Source organism: Bactrocera neohumeralis, chromosome 3, assembly GCF_024586455.1.
Source record: "Bactrocera neohumeralis isolate Rockhampton chromosome 3, APGP_CSIRO_Bneo_wtdbg2-racon-allhic-juicebox.fasta_v2, whole genome shotgun sequence".
In the NCBI taxonomy this organism is placed as follows: Eukaryota; Metazoa; Arthropoda; class Insecta; order Diptera; family Tephritidae; genus Bactrocera; species Bactrocera neohumeralis.
Window position 1 is genome coordinate 37,197,813 of NC_065920.1, and position 25,720 is coordinate 37,223,532.

Here is a 25,720-nt window from a genome sequence, read left to right on the forward strand (position 1 = left end):
AACTGGAAATACTTTTTGTCGTATACGCAAATGTTAAGATACTTTTTTCGAATGTTAAAATTTTTAAAATTCAAACCACCAAATTTTTTAAATTATGGAGAAGTAATAGAATTTTTGCTTAAAATATAAAAAATCTTTTACACGAAAAAAATTATGTAAATTTTAGATGGAATGAACCATTTGTAGTCATGAGAACTTACCAATTCTAAATTCTGTCTATTTTCTTCGTTTTGAGTTGTTAACAACTTCTATATAATTTTAGTAAATTAAAAATTAAAAAATTCTGATAATTATGTAAAAATTATTATTTTATTTCAATTTGCAAAACAAATTTACTTTTTGGATTTCTTTACATCTTTACCAGCGTCGTCGACGTTATCAGCATTCTCCTTGGCACGCTTTGCACGAATACCAACCAAACGAGCGTCAGAACGAGCCTACAAAAAACATTACATACTTTAGAATTTGAATTTAAACATAAAATGATTAATTTGTATTACCTTGCGCAAAGTGGCAAACGCTTTGAATTTCTGTTCATCCTTGGCGATTTCGCGGTATTCAATGACTGGTTGTTCTTTCTTGATTGGCATAACTGGTCCCTTAATTTGTGTGGCCAATTTGCATTCCTCAACAGTAGACTCGCCCTTGCGGATCTTTTTCTCGTTGATGGGGAATAGAATCAATTTGCTCTTGTATTCCTTCAGACGCTGAACATTACGTTGACGAGATTCAAGCGATTTGTTCTTGCGTCTCTTATCAACGGCAATACCAATAGTTCTGGCAAATCCGTAGGTGAGACCAGCACCCTAAAATAAATAAGAAATCAATTCCACTTATATATATATCAAATTTTATATTAATTTGCAATACCTTCAATTCTTCTAGTGTAAAACCACGTCCTGCACGCAATTTCGTGTGATAACGGATGGTTGGACAACGTACTACTGGCCGTAAAGCTTGCGCTGGACGTGGAAAAACAGCCTTAGCCTTCTTGATACGATTTTGGCGTCTGCGGTATTTTCGTGCTGGCTGATTAAACCAGGTCTTCACATTGCGTTGCCACCACTTGTGAAAGTGAGCATTTGGAATCATATTATTTCCCTTACCCATTTTTGCTGTTTAGTCTAATAGAAAAAAAAACAAAAAAAATACCACATAGCGTCATTCAATAAGATAGAATATAAACCAATTTTTCTTGGTTAGACAGACAACAGTTCACCACGTGGCCCATAGGGCCATGGTTATTTTCACTGTAAATTGACATATAGACGACGTTAACCACATTGTTTTTCATGACCAATGATGAAATCACACATACATTATATTTCTTTTCATTTTTATTAGAAAGTGGAGGAATATTTTAACAAAAAATTAAATTTTACTTTTTTACGAACCTTTCCTACCCAACAACGAATTAAAAAGGAGAAGTGCAACCAACTTCACTTCATGGTTACTTCGAATTTCAAATGAGTTCGAATTTAAAACCTTCTGAACATTTCCAATACCTTTCAACAGAGTTGCTTTGGAATTAATAAAACTAACACCCTTCTCTTTATATATTTTTATATATATAAATATATAAAATATTTGTTAATCAGTGTTGACATGAGATTAAACATTAGAACTGCTTAATGTTTACGATTTTATACAAAATTTACCATTTGTAACACTGTGTTGTTATGTATTCTGGCTTTAGATTTTGATTACACAGGTAAGTATCTAATTTCGAAACTACTTGTTTGGATGTTTTTAAGAACAAAATAAATAAATTTCTAATTATGGATATTATAGCGACATACGAAATAGATCAAACATAATTGAAAATGTCATATATACAGCATTAAATGACAGTGGATACACGTAATAATATTGATTTCAGCAACCCTGTGTCACAGCGTCGATTTAATTGTCGATATTAATATCGTTGGTAATATAATAATTTTCTGTTTTGCTAAAGATAAGTTTTGCTCTGTTATTCAAAAGAAATTATTGTAATTGATTATACATTAATATGAGTGATCCGCTGCAAAAATCTGGGAGAATGACTGTTGTCTCGCAAGAGCTATCAGATCTTAAGTTTGTAAAACTTCACAGCCCCAAGATGAAGAGTGTCTATTGGCAGCATTTTGGATTTCCTACTAATGAACATGATCGCATCATCACAAAACAAAACGTTGTTTGCACATTATGCCACAAAGTTTTAACGAACCATGGCAATACAACGAATTTGCGCGCACATTTACAACACCGTCATAAGGATATTTTTCAAAAAATTTGTATTGAAAATGGTATACGAATTCCACCACGTCGTCCACTCACAAAAGCTGGCAACGGTGGTACAGGTCCCGGTCGAATGGCCGTAAAACGTGATCCTCTTCGACAGAAAGTTAAAATGGAATGTAGGGACACCATTCAGGACACTTCAAACACAGGAAGCTTACAAGGAGAAGAACCATCAATGCTCTATGAGACAATGGTCCCTATGACATACGAAGACGATGACGTTATTGATAACGATCATTTTGTCAAAGTTGAAGTTTCAGGTTCAGGTAATGGGTTAAAACCAAAGAGTAACATAACTGAACATAATACCATGGAAGTAATAACTATGAATGCAAAGTATACTTCCGGGCCTAACTATCGGTCGGAAATGGGAGAGATGGTTAATCAATATCAATTACAAGATGCATTGGTAAATATGGTCATTAACGATGTTCGCAATGTGGATACATTATATGACCAGGGTATGTCTATATTTATACGCACACTCTGCGGCAACGTGGAATTACCATCTGATAAAAAGGTTTTAAAAAAATTAATTACAAACTTTGTTAAATATATAAATTTAACTTGTTTATTTTTAGATTGAAGAGCTTATTCGAGAATTGCATAGCGACAAACTAACAACACTTTCAAATCAAATTAAAATGCACTCACAAATTAAGCCATATTCATTGGGCTTTGAAATTTGGAAAAATGTTGAAAACAAACACTTCATGTCCATATATTTCAACTATACCACAGATGCACCAGAATACAATCTATTAAACCAATTATATTGTACAGTGGAATATAACAAGTTCACGTCTATAGATGAAATATTTGAAGAATTCAATTTGGAAAATTGTGCAGCAGCTATTGTGAGCTATGAATATGATGACTATCTTAAACACTTTTTGAAAAGCAAAAGTATGTATATATATTTTGAAACAGAAGTATATTTTCTCTTTGTTTATTGAAAACTGAATCTTAGTTTTAAGTTCTTTTCTCACAAATTAAGAATGTTATCATCGCTATTTTCGAGTCAATATAAATACTTAATCCTAAAATGTTAAAAGTATTTAGAATTAGTTCTCTATATTTTTATTAGTTCCCTATATTTTAATTTCAACAAACTATGAAAATCTACAACTATAAATGGTGGTATAATGGATTACTTAACACATCTACATAATTTTACAAAAAACTTTCTTCAATTCATACAGATATTCCCATTATATTATCCTACGATGTAACTGTGGACAAGTGTTTAAAATTGGTATTTTCTTTGCCCGATGTTATTTCAATAATTGATCAAGTTAAAGAAATGATAATGCGCTATGGATCAGAGATTAGCTCAAAGGTATATTTATAAAACACAAAAAAAAATTATTACTTATAACTTCTTAACTATTTTAATAGGATGTAGACATTCCTACAATAAATGATGAATTCCCTTGGACATTTTATGAACTTTTGAAGTTTTTTTCTGAGACTGTATCATGGCCTGAAGACGTAGACATATTGGTTGCATCGTCAAAAGTCATTGTGGATACGTTAAATATATTGGCCGTATGAGAAATAAAAAACCTTTGTCTTTTAAGCACACAAATTAAATCTGATTTTTTTTACAGATAACTTTGGATACACTAAAAGGTGAGGAAATTCCTCACAGTAGTATGTTGTCACCCATCACATCAAAAATAGTAAATAAGAAATTGGCTTTGGGCGATACTGATGACGAATTGGTGGCAAACATAAAAACAACAATTAGTAGTGAGCTTCAAAATGTGTAAGAATATTAACTTCGGAAGAGGAATATACATCTTGGGTAACGATATGTATTTTTTAGAGTAATTGCTGATCACCATTTGACTATTGCGGCTTTGCTTGATCCACGTTTTCATCGATTAACGACTGTTAAAAATCTAGGGAAATGTATTCAGATCTTAACCAGTAAATACAATCAAATGCATCAACAAGATGTTGGCACCATAGCAATGACTAAAGATACAATAGAACATAAACCAGCAACTTCTACTTCTAGAAAATCAAGTATAATTTAGTGAATTCTGATGGCTCATATATTTACATTTTTAATAATTTTTTTTTTTTTTTTTTTTTTTTTTTTTAGATTTGGAGATATTTTTCGATATTCAAGACGAACCTGCTCCGATATCTGTGCCGCAAGAAGATTGCAACATAGAAAACGATCTGAAGCGTTACAGAACAGAAGTTTACGTAAATTTAGATGAATCGCCGTTTTCATGGTGGAATAAATTAGGACATGTGTATGGAAGCTTAAAACGTTTGGCACCCATATACCAGTGCATGCCGTGTGTTGTGAACATGAATTTTAAGAAGCCTGTAAAACAGCAAATTTATGAACAGCATAAAAGGTTTATGCTTACTGGCACTTTAATCGATGCCATACTTTTCCTTCATAATAATAACGACAACAAATTTGATTAGATTCAACAAGCAAGGAATAATTGTTAACTATCTCTTATTACATATAATCCACAATAAAAAAATGCAGTTCATAAGTTTGTAAATGGGCAATTTGTCCTAAATATAAGTAGAGTAGAGTATATAGGTATGTAAATGTACTATATACTTATATGTTCAAAAAATAAAAAAAATTTACAAAATGAATATATAAAGTCTAATTAGACCATGTTTTCAATGTTTTCTGCAAATAGTACATTTTTTATCTTTGTATATTTGGGTGCTTCAGAAAAAATTTTTTAATTTTTTTTTTCAACTCTTACCCCTTCGAATGTTAGTGATTAACAAACAAAAAATCCTCCCTCAAGCCAGGCGCTGTAGCTTAACTCTAAGCGGTCGCTATTTTTTTTTTTTAGGTTCCCATACATTAACATAGGAATTTTCGTTTTTTCATTCAAACTAAAATTTCACCAACTAATTTTCGTTTCTCAAAAATAACCATCACATATTCATAAAGTTAGCTTTTCAAACTTTAAAAATTCCCGCGACAAAATTATTATTCTCAGAAACTTTTTTTTATTTTTATTGAAAAAATTGCAAATTTCAAATCACTATGAGTGAACTTTCTGAATATGTGATGGTTATTTGTGAGAAACGAAAATTAGTTGGTGAAATTTTTGTTTGAATGAAAAAACGAAAATTCCTATGTTAAATGTATGGGAACCTAAAAAAAATAGCGACCCCTTAGAGTTAAGATACAGCGCCTGGCTTGAGGGAGGATTTTTTGTTTGTCAATCACTAACATTTGAGGGGGTAAGAGTTGAAAAAAATATTAAAAAATTTTTTTGAAGCACCCTATTGTATATATACATATGTATATAAGATTTGTATGTATAAGCTTTCAAAAGGATTTTCGGTTTTATTAAATATGTTTCCATAAACATTTTCTGAAAGAAGTTTACTTCTCAATTAAAATTTATAATGTAACTTTTGCAAATAGTAAATGTATGAAATATCAAAAATTTTTAGTACATTGATGATGTATTACATAAATCTGATTAATGAATAAATGCTTATGGAAATAGTATCTACGAATAACAAATATTTTGATATACAATTTTTGCAATTATTATTTGAAAGACAGTTGTGGGGCGAAAGATATTCCCAAAACAATCTTAGGCACAGCTGTCGAGCTAAAGAAAAACGAACCGCATTCGAACCGACAAATAAGGAATATTGATTTTTGGCTTAAAATATTTTTTATTTAAAAAATTAATATTGGGTAGTCTATTTGTCAATAGATGTCGTTGGAGTTGTATATCTCCGGTGCTACCAATCATACCAAACAACACTATATGGTATGATTAGTAGGTGAGATTTTGAGCTTAAAAAAAATTAAATTTGACTTTAAAATTTCTGTATAAAAAAGGGAAGAATGCCACGCGAGCCACCAATGAAATTTGTGAAGTTTACGGAGGCGATGCTGTATCAGTTCGTGTAGCACAACAATGGTTCGCTCGCTTCCGTTCTGGAAATTTCGAAGCTTCGATTTACACTGATGAAAGTTTTACACCGATGGAATACTGTCTCTAGCGGATAAATGGCAAAAACTGGTCGACCAAAATGGTACATATTTGTTTATTTATTTATTAGTATAAATATAAAAAAATAAGTTGAAGCATTCACCGTCGAACTGTCATCGTAACCGGTTGCTTTTCGCTCTGTGCTTATTGAGTTTGTTAAAACGGTATAACGGTTTGTTCTGCGTTTATATTACGCTCGTGCTTTGTTTGTGAATTAATTTTTTATCGTTTTATATCTTTTCAATCACTTAATTTCTTAATTTGTTAAACTAAAATTCGCGTTTACTATGGCCCCTGGGGCCACCAAATTAGGGGATAATAGGTTTTCCTATTATCTCCAATAATGAAAAAGAAAAGAAAAAAACCAAATCCGATCCCGTTAGACCAATTTCCAGAATTACCAGTCTCAAACACGGATGATCCAAAATTTTTGGTCATGTCATCGCTGGACGACAACAAGCCACTTAATTCGTCATCATGCTTCGCTACGTATAAAGGTATTCAAGCAATCAGTAAGGAAGTAAGTAAAGTTACTGAGCTACGTGATGGTAGCCTACTGCTCTTTGTAAATAACAACAAAACAGCTAGCAAATTTCTTTCTGCAAAAATTTTACCTGGCGGAGGTCATATCAATGTCAAGCTTCATAATACTTTGAATACGGTTAAAGGCACCATATACGCCCCATTCCTGAATAACTTATCAGAAGAAGATATTGTTGATGGTCTTAAGGAGCAGGGTGTTTCTGCTGTACATAAGTTTTCACGAATTGCTGACGGCTCCCGTAATCCTACGGGTGTAGTTTTATTAACTTTTGATAAATACAAACTTCCTGAAAGAATTGATGTTGCCTGGAGGAACCTCACTGTCCGTCCGTATTACCCTAATCCTATGCGTTGTAAGCAATGTCAATTAATTGGCCACACAGCAAAATACTGCCGTAATTCACCTTCTTGTGTCTCATGCAACCTCCCTTCCGATCATACCCCACCTACTGAATGTAAGAGAATAATGTGTGCAAATTGCTCGGGCGACCACCCGGCATCATCTAATACTTGCCCTAAATATCAACAATGCAAAGAAATATTAAAAATTAAAACTATTTATAAATGTAGTATGCGTGAAGCTGTTACCAAGTATAAAATTCAATTTTCTCATACAACTTCTAATGCAAACTCTTTTGCCTCTATAGCTAAAATTTCTAACAATACTAATCAAATCAATAATGAAACAACACCTAATAACAAATCCAACAATCCTACCAAAACTAATCTAACAACAACTACAGACATCAATTCATCTAAACAATCCCTTCCAACCCATCCTACCTCCTCTTCTGTCACTTCTCCTTCCCCTCTCTTTTCCCCTTTATCCATCTCTGACTCTCCTCTCAATATCCTTTCCTCCTGTCCTATCACACCCCCCCCCCCCCTCTCCTGCTCGCAAGATCCTCTTGCATTACCCAATTTTCCTTCTTACAATGAAGACATTTAGTTTAAATAAAATATTCGTAGCTTAACTTTTTTCTTTTATAAGTTTACATATGATATGATTACACTTCTTCAATGGAACATTAACGGTTATGTTAATAATTATATTAACTTAGAGTTACTTATGGGATCGTACAATCCATCTATTATCCTGTTGAATGAAACTCACCTATCTTATAATGCCTCAGCTTTTACCCCTAGGGCTTATGTGGGATATTTTATTAATCTCCCACATAACACCACCAACAAGCAGGAGTTGCCATCCTAGTTAAAAGAAATCTACCTCACGTATTACTTCCCATACCCCTTTCAATTTTTTCTTCTGTAGCTATTGAGATCCTCGCCCCCTATAAAATTTCAATCATCTGTGCTTATTCCCCTCCTGATCAATCATTTTCTACTACTGAATTTTTAAATCTTATTCCTTCCGGTTCAAATCCTTTTATCTTGTGTGGTGACTTCAATGCTTGGAGTCCCCTTTGGGGCTCTGCTTCGGCTAACTCCAAGGGACGTAGCATTGAGGATGCCTTACTAAGATCCAACTGCATTGTTTTAAATGATGGTTCCCCCACCCATTTTTCCACTCACTCTACCTTCACTAATATTGATCTTTCCATATGTTCTGCCTCCCTCTCCTCAAAAATATCCTGGTGTTGTATTGATGATCTCCATGGCAGTGATCATTTTCCCATCCTTTCCAAAATATCTACTTCTCGCCCTCATTCATTTTTTAAGCCCAGGATTCGGTTTAAAACTGATTCGGCTGATTGGGATAGGTTTGAAGAAGCCTGTTTTTCGCATTCACGTTATTTCCCCCTTTTCTTCCAATATAAATCAAGAGGCTTCTAGAATCCAAAAAATTATACGTTCTGCTTCTAACTATTCTTTTCCCCTTTCTTCTTCTAAACCAGTCAAGCTTGCTCCTCTTTGGTGGAATAATGAGCTTTCTGCACTAAGAAATCTGAAACAGATCGCATGGCATCAATTTAAACGTTTACGTTCTAGTGCAAACTTAATAGCTTACAAAAAATCCAATGCACTTTTTCGCCATAAAGCTAAGGCTGCTAAGGTTCATTGTTTCCAAGAATTTACGAATAATATCACTTCTTCTTCGGATTCTAGAAAAATCTGGACTGATATGAAAAGACTGGCTGGTTTATCACCTTCTTCTCCTATCACTTATTTAAATACTCCTCGGGGCACTCTACTATATCCCAAAGATATAGCCTTAGAGTTTGCCACCCACTTTTCCAATATTTCTTTGGACTCCAATTTCTCTTCTGATTTTTCCTCTAGTAAACTTTCTTCTCTTTGCTCTCCTTACCTTCCTCCTTCCACCTTATCTCAATCAGCTGAATATTTAGATGCCGATATATCTGAACTTGATTTTAATTTAGCCCTCTCGTCAGTCAAGGGCAAAACTCCTGGCATTGATAAAATCTCTTACCTTATCATCAAGCACCTTCCTCCATTCCTTATATCCCGTCTAGTCAAACTTTACAATAGTATTTTTCTCAGTGGCAACTACCCTGTCCTCTGGAAGACTAGCGCGATTATTCCTATTTTAAAACCTGGTAAACCTCCTGGTGTGGTCAGCAGTTATCGTCCCATTTCCCTTCTTCCTTGCCTTGGTAAATTGATTGAAAAGATTATTGCTACTAGACTCGCCTGGTATGCTCAATCTAATAATCTCATTTCGCACAACCAAGTTGCGTTCAAGAGGGGGCAGGGTACGTTGGATGCTCTCCTGCACCTTGATCACTTTATCTCTGATACTCTGTCCCACAAAAATCATGTTTCTATTCTTTCTTTAGATTTCCTAAAAGCATTTGACAGGATTGGGATTCATGTAGTGTTAAGACAGCTTAGTAGGTGGAGAGTGGGTTCTCGTATTTTTAACTTTGTCAAATCTTTCCTATCCAACCGTAAATTAAGTGTTATCATATCCAATGTTTCATCCTCTGTTCTACCATTAGATAATGGTACCCCACAAGGGTCACCGCTCTCGGTGATCCTATTTACTATTGCATTTGATGAAATCAGTACCATTCTATCAGATTTTGTTACTATCCGGCATCAGATTTATGCTGATGATTTAATTTTATTCTCAAAAACTTCAAATTTGACTTCAGTAACAATTACTTTCTCTGAAATTTTATTGCGTCTTTCTCGTTGGTCCTCTACTTCAGGCACATCAATATCTTTTCCTAAATCGAAACTTTTTCATATTTGTAAAAAACATCAATGTACTATCCCAACGCTCACATTTGATAATACAAACATTTTGTGTACAGATAGTATTAAGTTCCTTGGTATTGTATTAGATTCTAAGTATACATTTAAGAAACATTGTCAGTATATAAGAAAAAGACTTTTTGTTAATTTAAATATTATTAAATACCTCTCATGTAAGCGCTCACTCATCGGCTCGGCTTTACTGGTCAACGTCACTAAAGCCCTCATCTCATCTGTAATTAATTATGGCTTGGAAATTTATGGACATCATTCTAAGAATCATCTAAAGATGCTTGCTGCGCCCTATCATTCTTCAATTCGTTGTTCTCTTCGAGTGTTTCCAACATCGCCAATTAAAAACATACTGACGGAAGCTGGCCTACCTTCTCTAAAAGATGCAGTGGAAGATAGCTTAAATAAGCTTTATTCAAAACTCATACTCAGCAAGAATTTTACTATAAAAAAGGACTTTCAATCATCACTTTGCAGAAAGAGGTCTCCTAAAATACCGTCTTCTATTTTTAAAAGTGCTTTGTTTGCTAAAACCAATGAGTTGCCGCTTAAAATATTGCTGCCTTGCAGTAAATATATTCCACCGTGGAAAGTAAATGAATCTTCTTTCATTAGTGATCTTACTTTTCTTCGCAAATCCATCACTCCAAGCACTGTGTATAAATCTCGATTTTTGGAATTATCTGCGCACTTCAAATCTTTTGGTTGGCAGTTTATATATACTGATGGCTCCAAATCGTCGCATACATCTTTTGCTGTAGTTGATGATAACCAACAAAGAATATCGTATGGTTTATTATTTCCATTTTGTTCAATTTTTACCGCTGAAGCTACGGGTATTCTCAAAGCTGTCCAGTATGCCCAACAAAACCTTGGTAAATTCATCATCTGTACAGATAGTCTATCGTGTTTTCAAGCTTTAAAAAACCGCAGTAACTACAATGACGTCATTATTGGCATTAGATCGCTGTTGTTTTCGTTAGCACATAGACTAAAAATAATGTGGATACCCGGTCACTCTGGAATCATTGGAAATACTTTTGCGGACTCGGTGGCTAAGGAGGTGTGCATCACTCCAACAACTACATCTGCCTTGTTTGTTAAGAGTGATATAAAACGGCTTATTATTCAACAAAGATCCACTAAATTGGCGCTTGATTGGATGAATTACAGACACCACTACTCTAGAATAAATTCAAATCGTATCAAACCATCCTTTCCGTCATCGCTTTCATCTAATTATATCATTCCATATATCAGACTTCGCATTGGCCACTCCATTATCACACACGCTCACATACTAAATGGCACTCAGATCAACCAATGCCCATTTTGTGATTCAGATTTAAATCTATTGCATCTTCTGCAACATTGTCCAGCACTTCAAACTCATAGACTGTCAAACTTCAATAATACTGATCCAATAATTTTATTGATGGATCCCTCAAGCAACAACATTTCGAAAATCTACAACTTTTTGAAAGACAGCGACCTTCTTCGACGCATATAACATAACCAGTCGGCCGATAGCCCATGATGCTAGTGCTGCGTATTTTCTTAAGTTTGTATAATAATTGTATTATTATGTAAGCTTTTATAAAATAAAAACTTATCTACATACGTAGAATTTGAACGCTTGTTAATTGAATAGTTGACAAAGAACGGATAACCGGATAAAAGCGAAAATCAGTGGTTAACCAAATAGTCAATTAAAATAATGCCCTATCCACTTAATTCGGTTAGACGAGTAATCGAATACTAAGTCACAGGCTGCGCTGAGTGGAAGACGACCGAAGCTAAGCGTAAAGTTAATCAACACAAGCAATTCCCACGACAGCCGATTCTACGCACCGGAATTGACTCGGATTTCATCCGACCAAGGACTGTTTTTTCGGCGATCTAACCCCGTTTGGTAAGTGTTAATCTAATCAACAAAAGAAAACAGTTTTTTTCAGTTGAAATGCGCATATTATTCAGCTGATTTCTGATTGACTTGATTAATAAGTGAAGTTGCTTCTCGCCTTGCTCTATGGGAGCTTATCAAGAATGTAATCGAATGTTTTGATTCGGGTATACTAAAAACACTTTTACTAAAATCTTTATAGAAATTATTAAATTTACGAATTTCATCCCGTCTTTTTATTGAATGGATTCTTTCCAAACTCTTTTTTGGTAAAAAAAATGTTTAGCACAGAACTGGAAGTATATATATTATATTTTCACATGCAAATGCACAAATAAAATGACCAGATTAGAAAGCAAAAATTAACCAGTATAATTGTAGTAATTGTGTGTAAAGTTCACGTGGAATACAGTGCTGATTTTCGTATCCACTCTGCGGTATCTAAAATTGATAGGTGTGAGATTCAGCGCTGATTTCCGAGCGTGCTTGTCCTTCAACGTCCACCCTGCGAACACCCTTAGGGTATAAAAAGTATAAATACCAAATAAAATGAGTTTGAACATTTGTATAAAGACTGAAAAATTGGCATTTTTTAAATTTAAGAACGGGCTCACCTGTGCAAACCAAAGTTTTAGGCTTTGTTAGGACTATTTAGTAGATGGTTCATGTGAAGTTTGCACAAAATCGATCAAGCGGTTCTTCATTTATCAAATTTTTTGTAGCAAATGAATTCAATATAGATACTATCTATATATCACTACATAGTATAAAACAAAGTCGTTTTCTCTGTTCCTTAAAGCCACGCAACGGATTTTGATGCGGTTTTTTAATAGATAGAGTGATTGAACAGGAAGGTTTATATGTATAACAACATCCATTAAATAGTGGAGAAATACTGCTATTTTGGAGGTCTCTAATGTGATGTTGTAAATAATTATATTCTTTCCGCTTACATTGCAAACGCAGGCTGAATCCTACGAGATTTATCAAAATAATGTACTGAATACTGTACACATTGAAAAGGTACAGAAAACTCCGCGATCTATCTCTTATGGATATCCCACAATAACATTTATTTGTCATTTACTTTTTACGACAAATAATGTCTAATTTTCGAAGCGATTTTAAATAATACAGCATTAATCCTTAGTCAATTAAATACCTTAAATACATTGTTGATTTAATATAGATATATATTACTTACATAATTGAATATTTTCCAAGATATTATAGATTTAAAAATTATAAATAGCGCGTCGGAGGCCGCGGTTCTCCCTATAGCACTTTGAATCTAACAACGATCGGACGCGTTTATTATCGAAGCTCTCTAGCGAGGAATATTTAAACTGGAACGATAAAGTATATGCGTACAATTTCAAACTGACCCTTACTCAAAAATAATATTGGGAATAGTAGAAAAGAACTGCAACCAAATACGCATCCCAAAAGACTGATGTCATAACCTTGCCTGCCGACTTTTTCGCCTTTCACGGTTGAGAACTAGTTCATCATGCGCAGTCCACTAGCGTGACTGTCGATTGGACTCCAGTGTAAAATGATGACGCAAAAATCCAAAGCTCCTCAAAATCAGCAATTTGTAGTTTTTGTTAGATTATGAACTTGCGAGGCACCCACTTTGCACAGAGCTTTTGTCTCTTTTGGGCGTCCACTTGGTAAATCTGTAAATCTCTTTACAACGGTTGCTTTAAAATCTATATGTACATTTTGTACTCTGCTTCTTGGCAAATCGGGCGACGCCCCCAAAACGACATTAATCGAAAACCTCTAACTGTTATTGGGTGATACGTATCTGTGGTTTGAAGTCTTTAAAAGATTTAATGTGTATTTCTCCCAAACCATTCAAGCTATATATGTATAACCAAACTCGTTCAGGTCTAATATTGACTTTGTGACATGTTAACTAAACATACATATGTATGTATATATGTATGTACCTATGTTATAGGAAAATGCTTGAATAATTCGGATATAAAGGTAAAGATTCTATGAATACTACCGGGTAAATAACAGCTTCGGTTCGTGTAACAACTACATTTCTTTATGGATCGACGGCAAATATAGAAAAACAAACATTTATAAATTTCGCTTCTTTCATTGTCGAAGTCTATGTTTAGATCTGCTTAGATTGTCTCTCCTGTAAAAATGTAATAAGTAACGCAGCTTATGAATTTAGCATGTCATATGTAAATCAACCTTTACAATGAATTTAAGAACTACGAACAATATTTATTTTGGTTATTTCGTGCACCATAAAAAATATACACAGAATCTTCGTTACCACTACTAACCACTACACCGAGAGCTGCGCAATAAGTAGACCCTGATGCATTAGTTTTGCTCCTTTGACTCTTTCAACAAAATATAGTAAGTGTGAAAGTTAAATGGAGGATGGAGTCATGTGTAGAAGTTCACGCAGGAGGATGGAGTCTTGTGTAGAAGTTCACGCAAGTGAGGAAAGTTCTGTGATCGCCATTCACTTGGGAGTGGCCAGAAACGATTCTTTTACACATGGCTCAGGCAGATCACGACTTCCGGTCTTTGACCACGTATCCTCTGGGTAGCCTAAGAACATCCGTTCGAAGGCGAGCTAAAGTGAGAAGGCGAAACATCCCCTACATAGGGTTGTGCGCTGGGTTTGGGACCCGCCACGTAAAAAATTCTACCAATGAAAAACTACCAACAGCCTCAGAAGGTATTCTTGGCACTACGGTCGGTAAATTCAGCCTCCACGACGAAACATCCTCAAATGGGTTGATCGACTTCGCCGGAGCCCGAAATATGGTTATCTGTGGTACTAGATTCCAGCACAATAAAATACATCAAGCTATCTGGCTGTCTCCGGATCGAAAAGCCAAAAACCAGATCGATCATGTTGTGATAGACGGAAGACACGTCTCCAGTGTTCTAGACGTGCGTACGCTTCGAAGGCTTAACATCGACTCGGACCACAATCTTGTTGCAGCCAAGATTCACACCCGCCTCTGTGCAGCAAAAAACGAACGTCAACAAACACAAGGAAGGTTCGACGTTCAGAAGTTGCAATCACAACAGACAGCTGAACGATTTTCAACTCGACATGCACTCCTGCTCTCTGAGAGCAGTCATCAGCAACTCGGTATAAGGGAACTATGCGACGGCATTTCAAGCTCCTAACGTACGGCTGGAAACGAAGCCATTGGTTTTCGGAAAAGACAAAAGAACAGCTGGTACGATGAGGAGTGCCGTGCCGCACTGGTGAGAAAACAAAGTTACAATCGATCACAACACGTGCGGGATAGATACCGAGAGTTGAGGAAGGAAGCGACACACATTTGCTGACAAATAAAGAGAGAGGATTATAGAGGGAACACTTTTCCAGGTTGTTGAATGGTAACACAAGTAGATGGTGAACCCGATTCCTCAATCGGTGACGATGGAACGGACGTTCCATTGCCCGACTATAAAGAAGTTCAAACAGCAATTACCCGCCTGAAGACAAACAAAGCAGCGAGGCTATTTAAATATGGCGGCGAAGAACTGATAAGGAGCATTCATCAGCTACTTTGTAGAATATGGTCGGACGAAAGCATGCCCGATGATTGGAATTTAAGTGTTCTTTGCCAAATCCACAAAAAATGAGACCCCACAATCTGCACCAACTACCGTGGGGTAAGCCTCCTCAACATCGCATATAAGGTTCTATCGAGCGTATTGTGTGAAAGATTAAAGCCCACCGTCAACAAACTGATTGGACCTTATCAGTGTGGCTTTAGACCTGGCAAATCAACAACCGACCAGATATTCACCATGCGCCAAATCTTGGAAAAGACCCGTGAAAGAAGAATCGATACACACCACCTTTTCGTCGATTTCAAAGCTGCTTTCGACAGCACGAAAAGGAGCTGCCTTTATGCCGCGTTGTCTGAATTTGGTATCCGCGCAAAACTAATACGGCTGTGTAAACTGATGTTGAGCAACACCGAGCCGTTCGATAATAAACGAGGTTTCAGACAAGGCGACTCCTATCGTGCGACTTCTTTAACCTGCTTCTAGAGAAAATAGTTCAAGCTGCAGAACTAAACAGAGAAGGTACCATCTTCTATAAGAGTGTACAGCTGCTGGCGTATGCCGACGATATTGATATCATCGGCCTCAACACCCGCGCCGTTAGTTCTGCTTTCTCTAGGCTGGACAAGAAAGCACAGAAATGGGTCTGGTAGTGAACGAGGGCAAAACGAAATATCTCCTGTCATCAAACAAACAGTCGTCGCATTCGCGACTTGGCTCTCACGTCACTGTTGACAGTCATAACTTTGAAGTTGTAGATAATTTCGTCTATTTAGGAACCAGCATTAACACCACTAATAATGTCAGCCTGGAAATCCAACGCAGGATTGCTCTTGCCAACAGGTGCTACTTCGGACTGAGTAGGCAATTGAAAAGTAAAGTCCTCTCTCGACGAACAAAAGCTAAACTCTATAAGTCGCTCATAATTCCTGCTATATGGTGCAGAGGCTTGGGCGATGACAGCAACCGATGAGTCGACGTTACGAGTTTTCGAGAGAAAAATTCTGCGAAAGATTTATGGTCCTTTGCGCATTGGCCACGGTGAATATCGCATCCGATGGAACGATGAGCTGTACGAGATATATGACGACATTGACATAGTTCAGCGAATTAAAAGACAGCGGCTACGCTGGCTAGGTCATGTTGTCCGGATGGATGAAAACACTCCAGCTCTGAAAGTATTCGACGCAGTACCCGCCGGGGGAAGCAGAGGAAGAGGAAGACCTCCACTCCGTTGGAAGGACCAAGTGGAGAAGGACCTGGCTACGCTTGGAATATCCAATTGGTGCCACGTAGCGAAAAGAAGAAACGACGGGCGCGCTGTTGTTAACTTGGCTACAATCGGGTAATCGGTGTCTACGCCAATTAAGAAGAAGTGAAAGTTAAATATGAAATCAGCACATGTCAAAAGGTCGACTTTACAGCATTCTGATTGAGTTTTAAATATCAATATTTGAATTATGAATATCGGCTTGTGAGGAAATTAAATCTTAGGAATAACAAAAATGTTAGCGTTTGGACTGATCGTAGATCTCTTAATACGTTTGAATTGTAACAGCCATTAATCAAAACAAGCCGACCTTATAAGATAAAAAATATAATAATCAAGTAAGGAAGATCTGACTTCAGGCGTAGCCGAACATTTCCCTTGGAAGGTTTAAAGCCGAGGAAATACTAACAGGTGTTGGAAAGCCTTAAGTATATTAAAAAAGTTGGATAATAATTAAACTTTCATTTCATTGTTCGAAGTAATCTGGAATGAATTACAATCATATTTGGGAACTTATTAACATATATACTCACTGTTGTTTTTTTTGCTCTTGTTCTTTTAGTATTGAATAAACCTTTATGTTTGTATAATTAGAATTCATGTGTTTTTCAATTTGAGCTTGTAATTATACGAAAACCAAACTTTCCATAGGTGTAGATTCACTTTTGACGCTCATAGTACATCCATTTATTATAGTTCATCGATTAACCTACTTTTATAGCTTTTCCGTCATGTCAGAGATATTCACATCAAAATCAACCTTAATATGGTATAAACGCCTTAATGCGCAGCACTAAGCCACAATACTTTTAAGAAAAATGTTACACTTAATTTCATTAAAATGTCATACATTTATCAACTTGACGGGTTTAACGTCTCGTCACATAATTCTTATTCTCAAATGAAAAATCAAACATTGAAATATCCAGAATTACAGTCAGTACGAGAGCTAAAAAGTGCAATCACTGAAAGATGCAGATTTTATGAAAGTTATGACTGTTCTGGAAAGTGAATCTCGGAAGTTCTATTGAAAGTCGAAAATTTTCTAGGTAACCAAATTGTGCAAAACGTACCGACAAACTACCAGAATCCAGGAGCAAATTTGAGTAACAAGCAGGGGCGGATAAAGAGTAGTATTTTAGGAAGGCTGGGGCGCTGGTGAACTATGTATATATGTAATTTTGTACTTGATTTGAGAAAACAACTCGGGATTCGCGCTTGGTAACAAGTCAAACTATCTCCGCAATCACCTGGATAAAATGTCGGATGATTTTGAAAGTTATAGTAGAGAACAGAGGAGCGGTGTAATCAGGATCTAAAAGTGATGGCGAAGAAAAGTATTAAGGTTGTTAAATAACAAGGTTGCCTGATCATATGATGGTAATATCATATTCATTCGATAAAATACTTTACATATTATCTGATATATGTACATTAGGGTGTGCCATTTTGAGGCAACCTTTTTTTCAACTGAAAAACAGGCTCAAAACTTTCGAAATGTGTAAGAAAAAAGTCACTCAAAAGATGAGCTCTTAATATTAATATTAAGAGGTGCCTCTTTCAAATTTTCTGTTTTCCATATAAATTATATGGAAAAAAATTATTTTTTTTATGGTGGTTATTGTGCGGAGATTATTCTATGGGCACGCGATGGCTGCCAGTAGGGATGGTAAACTCGATTCCGATTCTACTCGAAAAATAATCGATTTTTCGGAATCGATCTTCAGTAGTCGAAGTCGATTAAGAATCGATTCTTGACATTCGAAAAATCAATTATTTTACGAGAAAACTCGATTTTCCAGTAGAATCGGAATCGAGTTTACCATTCCTACTGGCAGCCATCGCGTGCACATATAATAACCTCCGCACAATAACAACCACAAACAAGTAAGGAAGGGCTAAGTTCGGGTGTCACCGAACATTTTATACTCTCGCATGATAAAGTGATAATCGAGATTTCATTATACGTCATTTACATATTTTTCAAATACCGTATTTTTGTAAAGTTTTATTCCGCTATCATCATTGGTTCCTAATGTATATACTCGTAATATACGGAAAAGGCATCAGATGGAATTCAACATAGCGTTATATTGGAAGAAGGCGTGGTTGTGAACCGATTTCACCCATATTTCGTACATGTCATCAGGGTGTTAAGAAAATATTATATACCGAATTTCATTGAAATCGGTCTAGTAGTTCCTGAGATATGGTTTTTGGTCTATAAGTGGGCGAGGCCACGCCCATTTTCAATTTTTAAAAAAAGCCTGGGTGCAGCTTCCTTCTGCAATTTCTTCAGTGTTTCTGACGTTTTTTGTTAGTCGGTTAACGCACTTTTAGTGATTTTCAACATAACCTTTGTATGGGAGGTGGGCGTGGTTATTATCCGATTTCTTCCATTTTTGAACTGTATATGGAAATGCCTGAAGAAAACGACTCTGTAGAGTTTGGTTGACATAGGTATAGTAGTTTCTGAGATATGCACAAAAAACTTAGTATGCCCCTCCCTAATGCGATCCTTTGTGCCAAATTTCACTTTAATATCTTAATTTATGGCTTAGTTATGACACTTTATAGGTTTTCGGTTTCCGAATTCCGATTTTGCCCATCTTCGAACTTAACCTCTTATGGAGCCAAGGAATACGTGTACCAAGTTTCATCATGATATCTCACTTTTTACTCAAGTTACAGCTTGCACGGACGGACGGACGGACGGACAGACAGACATACGGATTTCAACTCTACTCGTCACCCTGATCACTTTGGTATATATAACCCTATATCTGACTCTTTTAGTTTTAGGACTTACAAACAACCGTTATGTGAACAAAACTATAATACTCTCCTTAGCAACACTGTTGCGAGAGTATAAAAAATGATTTTTTTCCATGTAATTTATATGGAAAACAGAAAATTTGAAAGAGGCACCTCTTAATATTAATATTAAGAGCTCATCTTTTGAGTGACTTTTTTTTACACATTTCGAAAGTTTTGCGCCTGTTTTTCAGTTGAAAAAAAAGGTTGCCTCAAAATGGCATTCCCTAATGTACATATAAGGTATAAAGCCAAAAGGAATTTTGAAATACTTATTTTCGGTATAAGGGAGCTAAGGTTAGTATTGTCCCGATTTTATTAATTTTTGCATCACGGCAATTCTTACCAGAAATAGATGCTTTCTCAGTTTTATCAATATCCCGAACATATTGATCGATATACATACATACATACTTATATGGTGTTGAGGCAACCGCTTGTTTGAAATTCATTATATTGTGTACATGGGAGTTATGGTGAACTTAGCCATGATTTCTTTTTTCGGTAAAAAAGCTAATCCGACTTTACTGACAGATGGCTGCTAATCACACTAAATGATTACTGTGAGAAAATAAACGCAATCTAATGATAACTGCACCCTAAACTAATATGAACGAAAGATAACCACAGATGGTAGATTCACATTCATGGCATTTCGCTTAATTGTTGCACTCAAATTTTGCTGCTTTATCTGGCTAGGACCCTCGAAACTCAACCTTTTAGTACCAACCCAATAAATTCTTTGTTTTAACTTCTCTAAGGTCGTCATGATTCTCAACTACCCTCCACTTGGACCGTGTGCAGTTCGCTGAGAACTAACGAAGTTCTAACCTTCGGAACACCAATAAGTGCTCGGGAGCTTTACTCATATTCGCTTTCCATATTCGATGCAAGCAACCACACACCAATTGTAAACTGATCCGCTCTGTACAATATGCATTCTCTACTGAGCTTTCTGCATTCATCCAATTCCAGTTGAGAAACATATTCGTCAACACTAATGTTATCCTCTTCTATGGTCTCTCGCATTGTTCTATTTGCGTACATGACTTTGCACGCATATAGAATTTCAGTTATAATTTTTAATAAAAGAAGATCAAAACTAAAATCTATCTAATAGTAACAGCCGTACGTTAGGAGATTGAAATGCCGTCTCATAGTTCCCTTTATACCGAGTTGCTGATGACTGCTCTCAGAGAGCAGGAGTGCAAGTCGAGTAGAAAATCGTTCGGCTGTCTGTTGTGATTGCAACTTCTGGACGTCAAACCTTCCCTGTGTTTGTTGACGTGCGTTTTTCGCTGCACAGAGGTGCGTGCACTACAACAGATAACCATATTTCATGCCCCGGCGAAGTCGATCAGCCAACCCATTTTGGAATGTTTCATCATAGAGGCGGAATTTAATCGTAAATCAGCGATATGTTGAAGAACTTCGCTTTAATGTGGATTGTGGCTGGAGGTTCATCCACCCGGCTGAATGCCAAGACTCGACGACGGAGTCTTTCTACCACCATGTAAACCACACCGAATTTCCGCTGTTTTATATATGTGACCTGGTCTACGAAAAGGGAGCTAACGTGCGAAAACTAGTTTTCTGGGAAACAGCTGTTAAAAATAAACAACTCGTTTCGTCAGTTTCTCGTTATCTCATTAATTGTTCTCCTTTCCAGAGGCTTCAAGGACGTCCAGTAAGCGTTGTTTTTGGTCGGAATATTATTATAGTTCATCGTGTAAGTTGCTTGTGTGGAACATTTAAAAAAGTAACACTGAAGAAGTGACGTTTACTCTAATACCGCGCAGCTGCTGTTGTCTCTTTCCGGATGTTCTGTTATCACATTTGTGTAAGTGTCTCTGTTGATTATCGTCTTCGCATTTCGCATGAAATGAAACATGAGTGTTGATGAGGAGTTCAGTGCCGTATACGGACAATATTTCCATGAAAAGGATGATGAAAACAATGAAGAGAGCGATTATGATGAAGACGAAGTATGCGTATCTCAGGCAGAAGATGATACCGAACAAACTTTTGTTAAGATTGACCTGTCTGTTGTTGAAGTAAAGGAGGAGGAGCTGGTAACAAAATTTCTGTCAAAAGATTGTTGTAATAATAAATGTCATACACTGATACCACGGGAAATGATCGAGAGTACGCGGAACAATTGTTTAGAGATGTTGAAAAATGAACTTGATTTAGTGATACTAAGTCACATCGAAGCTGGAATTATGAGTAACGAAAAGCTAGAAAGTGTATACGCAAAGCTTGCTGGGCGGAAGAAATATTTACAGAGACAGGATACAGAAGTTATGAGGCATAAAATTACATTTACCTTCTACAGAGTACCTGTTTGTCGTTCGTTCTCAAACCAGACGAGGAACCAGGTCCATCTTCCTCAGGATCAACACGTAAAAAGATCTCAAGGAAAACGACAACAAAGAAAAATACATAAACTACTCAGCATTATTATTTTTGGCCCATAATACTTTTTTCTAGTGTATAATCATGTCTTTATAGCTTATAATTCAATGTATTTTGTTCATTACAAAAAAATTATATTTTTTCGTATTTTTACTCTTCTTTCTCTACATTTTTAGGGAACTTTCAAACAAGTTATGACTTTTTGGATTCTATCACGTGAAAAAGCATCTCATCTTCCATCCGAATCAACTAAAAAGTGAAAATTGATTTTTTGACACCTAAGCCCCCTTTCCGTAGACCAGGTCACATATATATTATAATCTTGATTAAATTGGGGTGTTGAGTCAAACCACGTGAAGTCATCTACATTATAGATATTTTATCACAATCCATTTGTTTAAATAATAATGTTTTACATAATTTTTTGTTAAAAAATTTTTCATGTGTTCTTCACGTTAAAAAAACTGAAAAGTATGTGACACAACGCGGAAAATATTCACCTTTAATAATCTGCAAAAAAGTTTTTGTTCATTCATTCCATTCCAAAGATATTGAATTTTTTGTCCCCCTACCGCTCTTAAAATGTATGGCACATCCATCGTTGCGCAATCCGCTTCTGCTTTTCTTGCAGCACAGACCTGGCTTCGCTTGGAATATCCAATTGGCGCCACCTAGCGAAAAGAAAAACGACTAGACCGCTGTTGTTAATTGGACTAAAACCCCCTAAGCGGTGTCTACGCCAGTAAAGATGAAGAACTTTCAATTTAAAATTATAAAAAAAATAATCATTGATACATTTCGTAAATATTTTGAAACAAAGTCAATATGTACTTTTGTTTTTATTGGTCACTACATATTTATTTTTGTTCTAGTTTATATACATATGTACATCTATATACATAAATAAAAATTAATCGCCAAAATGTATGTACGCGCATAACTCAATAACGCCTGGACCAATTTGGCCAATTCTTTTTCTTAAATTTTCGTTGAAGTTCAAAGATGGTTTTTACGGCGAGAAAAATTCGAATAATTTCCGGAAAACCTCTAAAAACAGCCTTTTTCTTACAATACAAACCTTACCATACAAACGTTACATGCATACATACATACATATGTATGTATGTACATGTGTACACATATAAAAATGAATGTTTGTTTGTTGGTAACACTAAGAGAACGGTTGATGAAATTTTTAAAGGTTGTTTGTTGTGGATCGGGAAAGGTTTAGAAACAAATACCTTATACTTTTCATGAGGAGAAGTCGGAAAATTGGACAATTCCAAAAAGTAACATTTTTCATACACATTTTTTTTCAATTTTTGTTTGTTTTGTTTTTCAATATTTTGATTTGTAAATTATTTGAATCGTTCAATTGCGGTCGCTTGCTTCTTTATTCCGGCTATCCAAAGGAAAAATTATTGAAAATTATTCAGTGAAAACTTTATGTGTGTTTCAGACGAAGTGATCAATTTCTGATTGAAATTTGTTACGAAGCCACGAAGAGATCGCGCTAATATTTGTCGGCGTTCTTTTTGCCATCAACGTACATATGTCTAATTCACATTCAAAACTCATGTCAATGTTGAATATTGTAGATTGGTGAAATCGATCAAATACGTTTGCAAGTACGTCACCAAAGAAAGCAATATAGCGGTTATTGGCCTTGAACAATATGAGATCAGCAGTATCAAATGGGTCGATATGTGAACCGCAATAAAGCGCTTTGTAGGATATTTACTTTTGCAATTCATGAAAGTTTTCCGACTGTTGTGCGTCTCGCGGTTAAACTTCATTTAAGTCATTGCGTATTGTGAATGGTACAGTGTGTGCAACTTTTTGAGAAGCATGCCAGCAGTTGCGTTTGCTGGAATATGTTAATCACTGGAAACAGACGAAGGACAATGCAATAGTTACTTCGCATGCCACTGAAGTTCGCATACTTTTCGCGAAGATCATTTCGACATATCAGCCTTCAAATTCGCGTTAATTATGGGATACGAAAAAATGACATTGCCGATGACATTTTACATTGTATTCACTAAGAATTGGAAATGGGCAAATTTCGGTTGATACTTCCAGTGGTTTGATATCAATTTCACATCCCTTTTGTCAATTCACTTCAACGGAAGATGAACTCATCACGAATGTTTATCCGCACATTGGCAAAATTATCGTAACTGCAATTGCTTGAGTGCACGCGCAATTTTAGTTGCCAAAAATACCGATGTTAATGACTTAAACTGGAAGATTCAAAGTCAAATTTCGGGAGGTTTGCGCTCATATAAATCGATCGATCGTCTTGACAAGAAAGACGAAACCGTAAATTATCCAATGAAATTTCCAAATTCTTTGGAGAGCCTTGGTATGCCCCAGCATCATTTGCGTCTCAAAGTTGGATCTGTCATTATTATGTTTCACAATCTTCATGTGCCGAAACTGTGTAATGGAACCCGACTGATTATGACGCAGTTATCGAATACAAGGGACAGTCATTTCATTTCAAACGTATTCAATTTCCAGGGAAAATTGGCCAGATATATGTGGCGTGTTGACGAGTACGTCTTCCTTGTATATTTACGCACCAGAACAGAAATCAAAAAAATTATGTTTATTAAGCCGCGCTACATTAAAAAAATGTAGAAAAATCGAAATAAATCATTTTCGACAGAATATAATTTCAACTTTTTTTTCATTGCATATAATTTCACGCAGGACAACGGCTGCGGGGTCAGCTAGTCTCTAAATAATAAATCTAAAGCTTATTAGACCTGTTCGTTTTCAATTGAGAGATTCTTGTGATTTTCCAGTACAGAATTGCAAAAACGTCTCAACTCACAAAAATTGTATATTACTATCAGGGATAATGGGATACCCAACTTATTCCAGTGAGAGCGCCTCAAAGTAAGCGTTTTTTATAACATTTTCCATTATGGCCAGATCGAACAAAATAAGAATTTTTGAGCATTTTAAATTAAAACACCCAACATTTATTACGATTGCAAATTATTATATATTGGACTTTTAATATATGACGAAACTACTTAAATCCTTTTTTATGATTTTATGGTATATTAAAACAACTGACTTTTGATCTTTCAATACTTAATAAGGTGAGTTAAGCCTGTTAGTTTTCAATTATTAAATGTTTTTAATCATTTGTAATGGAAAGTTTATTCTATTATGCATCAAATTACAAAACGTTTTATGAAATATATTTAAATTTCGCATTTTCTTTGATTTTCATTGTTTTAAATTTTTATTAGCGATCTTGAACAGCGGCAACAAATTCCTCCGTTCACATATATTTTTGGTATAATTTCAATTGGCCGTTCCAGTCATTCCAATTACAAAATGTCAAAACCTACCCAATCCAGTCAACTGTCAAAGTTAGGTAGGTGAGCGGTTCTCACATTTCCAGTGACAGGAGAGTTGGAGATCTCTTTATCTCTGATTACTATGTTCGGACCGTCATTGAAAACATTTTGAAAACACATTTGTATGTGTGGATTCTAAATCGTTCGGACCGACAATGTGCGTTTTCGATGAGTTTTCACTGACAACTATCAATAGCGGCATTCTCTTGCTCTTGCAAGATTGCACGATGACACAAAATGCAAAAATCCTATACCGAAATATGCAAGGCCAAGAGAGCACCCATATATATAGTGATATATGACGGCACGAAAATAAACATGGGTTTTGGTCTGTCATATTTTACAGCCA

At 35.7% G+C, this 25,720-nt stretch overlaps 2 protein-coding genes across 2 annotated transcripts; one reads left to right on the forward strand and one right to left on the reverse strand.

Moving 5' to 3' along the window:
* Nucleotides 1-290: 290 nt before the first annotated feature.
* LOC126753474 (60S ribosomal protein L13) lies at nt 291-1,465 on the reverse strand. The gene is made up of 4 exons (XM_050464990.1): nt 1,395-1,465; nt 871-1,124; nt 501-806; nt 291-437 (listed from the first exon to the last, which is right to left on the reverse strand). The coding sequence occupies exons 2-4, from the start codon at nt 1,108-1,110 to the stop codon at nt 333-335; spliced, it is 651 nt and encodes a 216-aa protein (XP_050320947.1). The 5' UTR covers nt 1,111-1,124; nt 1,395-1,465; the 3' UTR covers nt 291-332.
* A 433-nt stretch (nt 1,466-1,898) lies between these two features.
* Nucleotides 1,899-4,928, forward strand: LOC126753441 (uncharacterized). The gene is made up of 7 exons (XM_050464912.1): nt 1,899-2,803; nt 2,865-3,189; nt 3,486-3,622; nt 3,682-3,831; nt 3,894-4,051; nt 4,112-4,314; nt 4,394-4,928. The coding sequence occupies exons 1-7, from the start codon at nt 2,012-2,014 to the stop codon at nt 4,729-4,731; spliced, it is 2,103 nt and encodes a 700-aa protein (XP_050320869.1). The 5' UTR covers nt 1,899-2,011; the 3' UTR covers nt 4,732-4,928.
* Nucleotides 4,929-25,720: the final 20,792 nt, after the last annotated feature.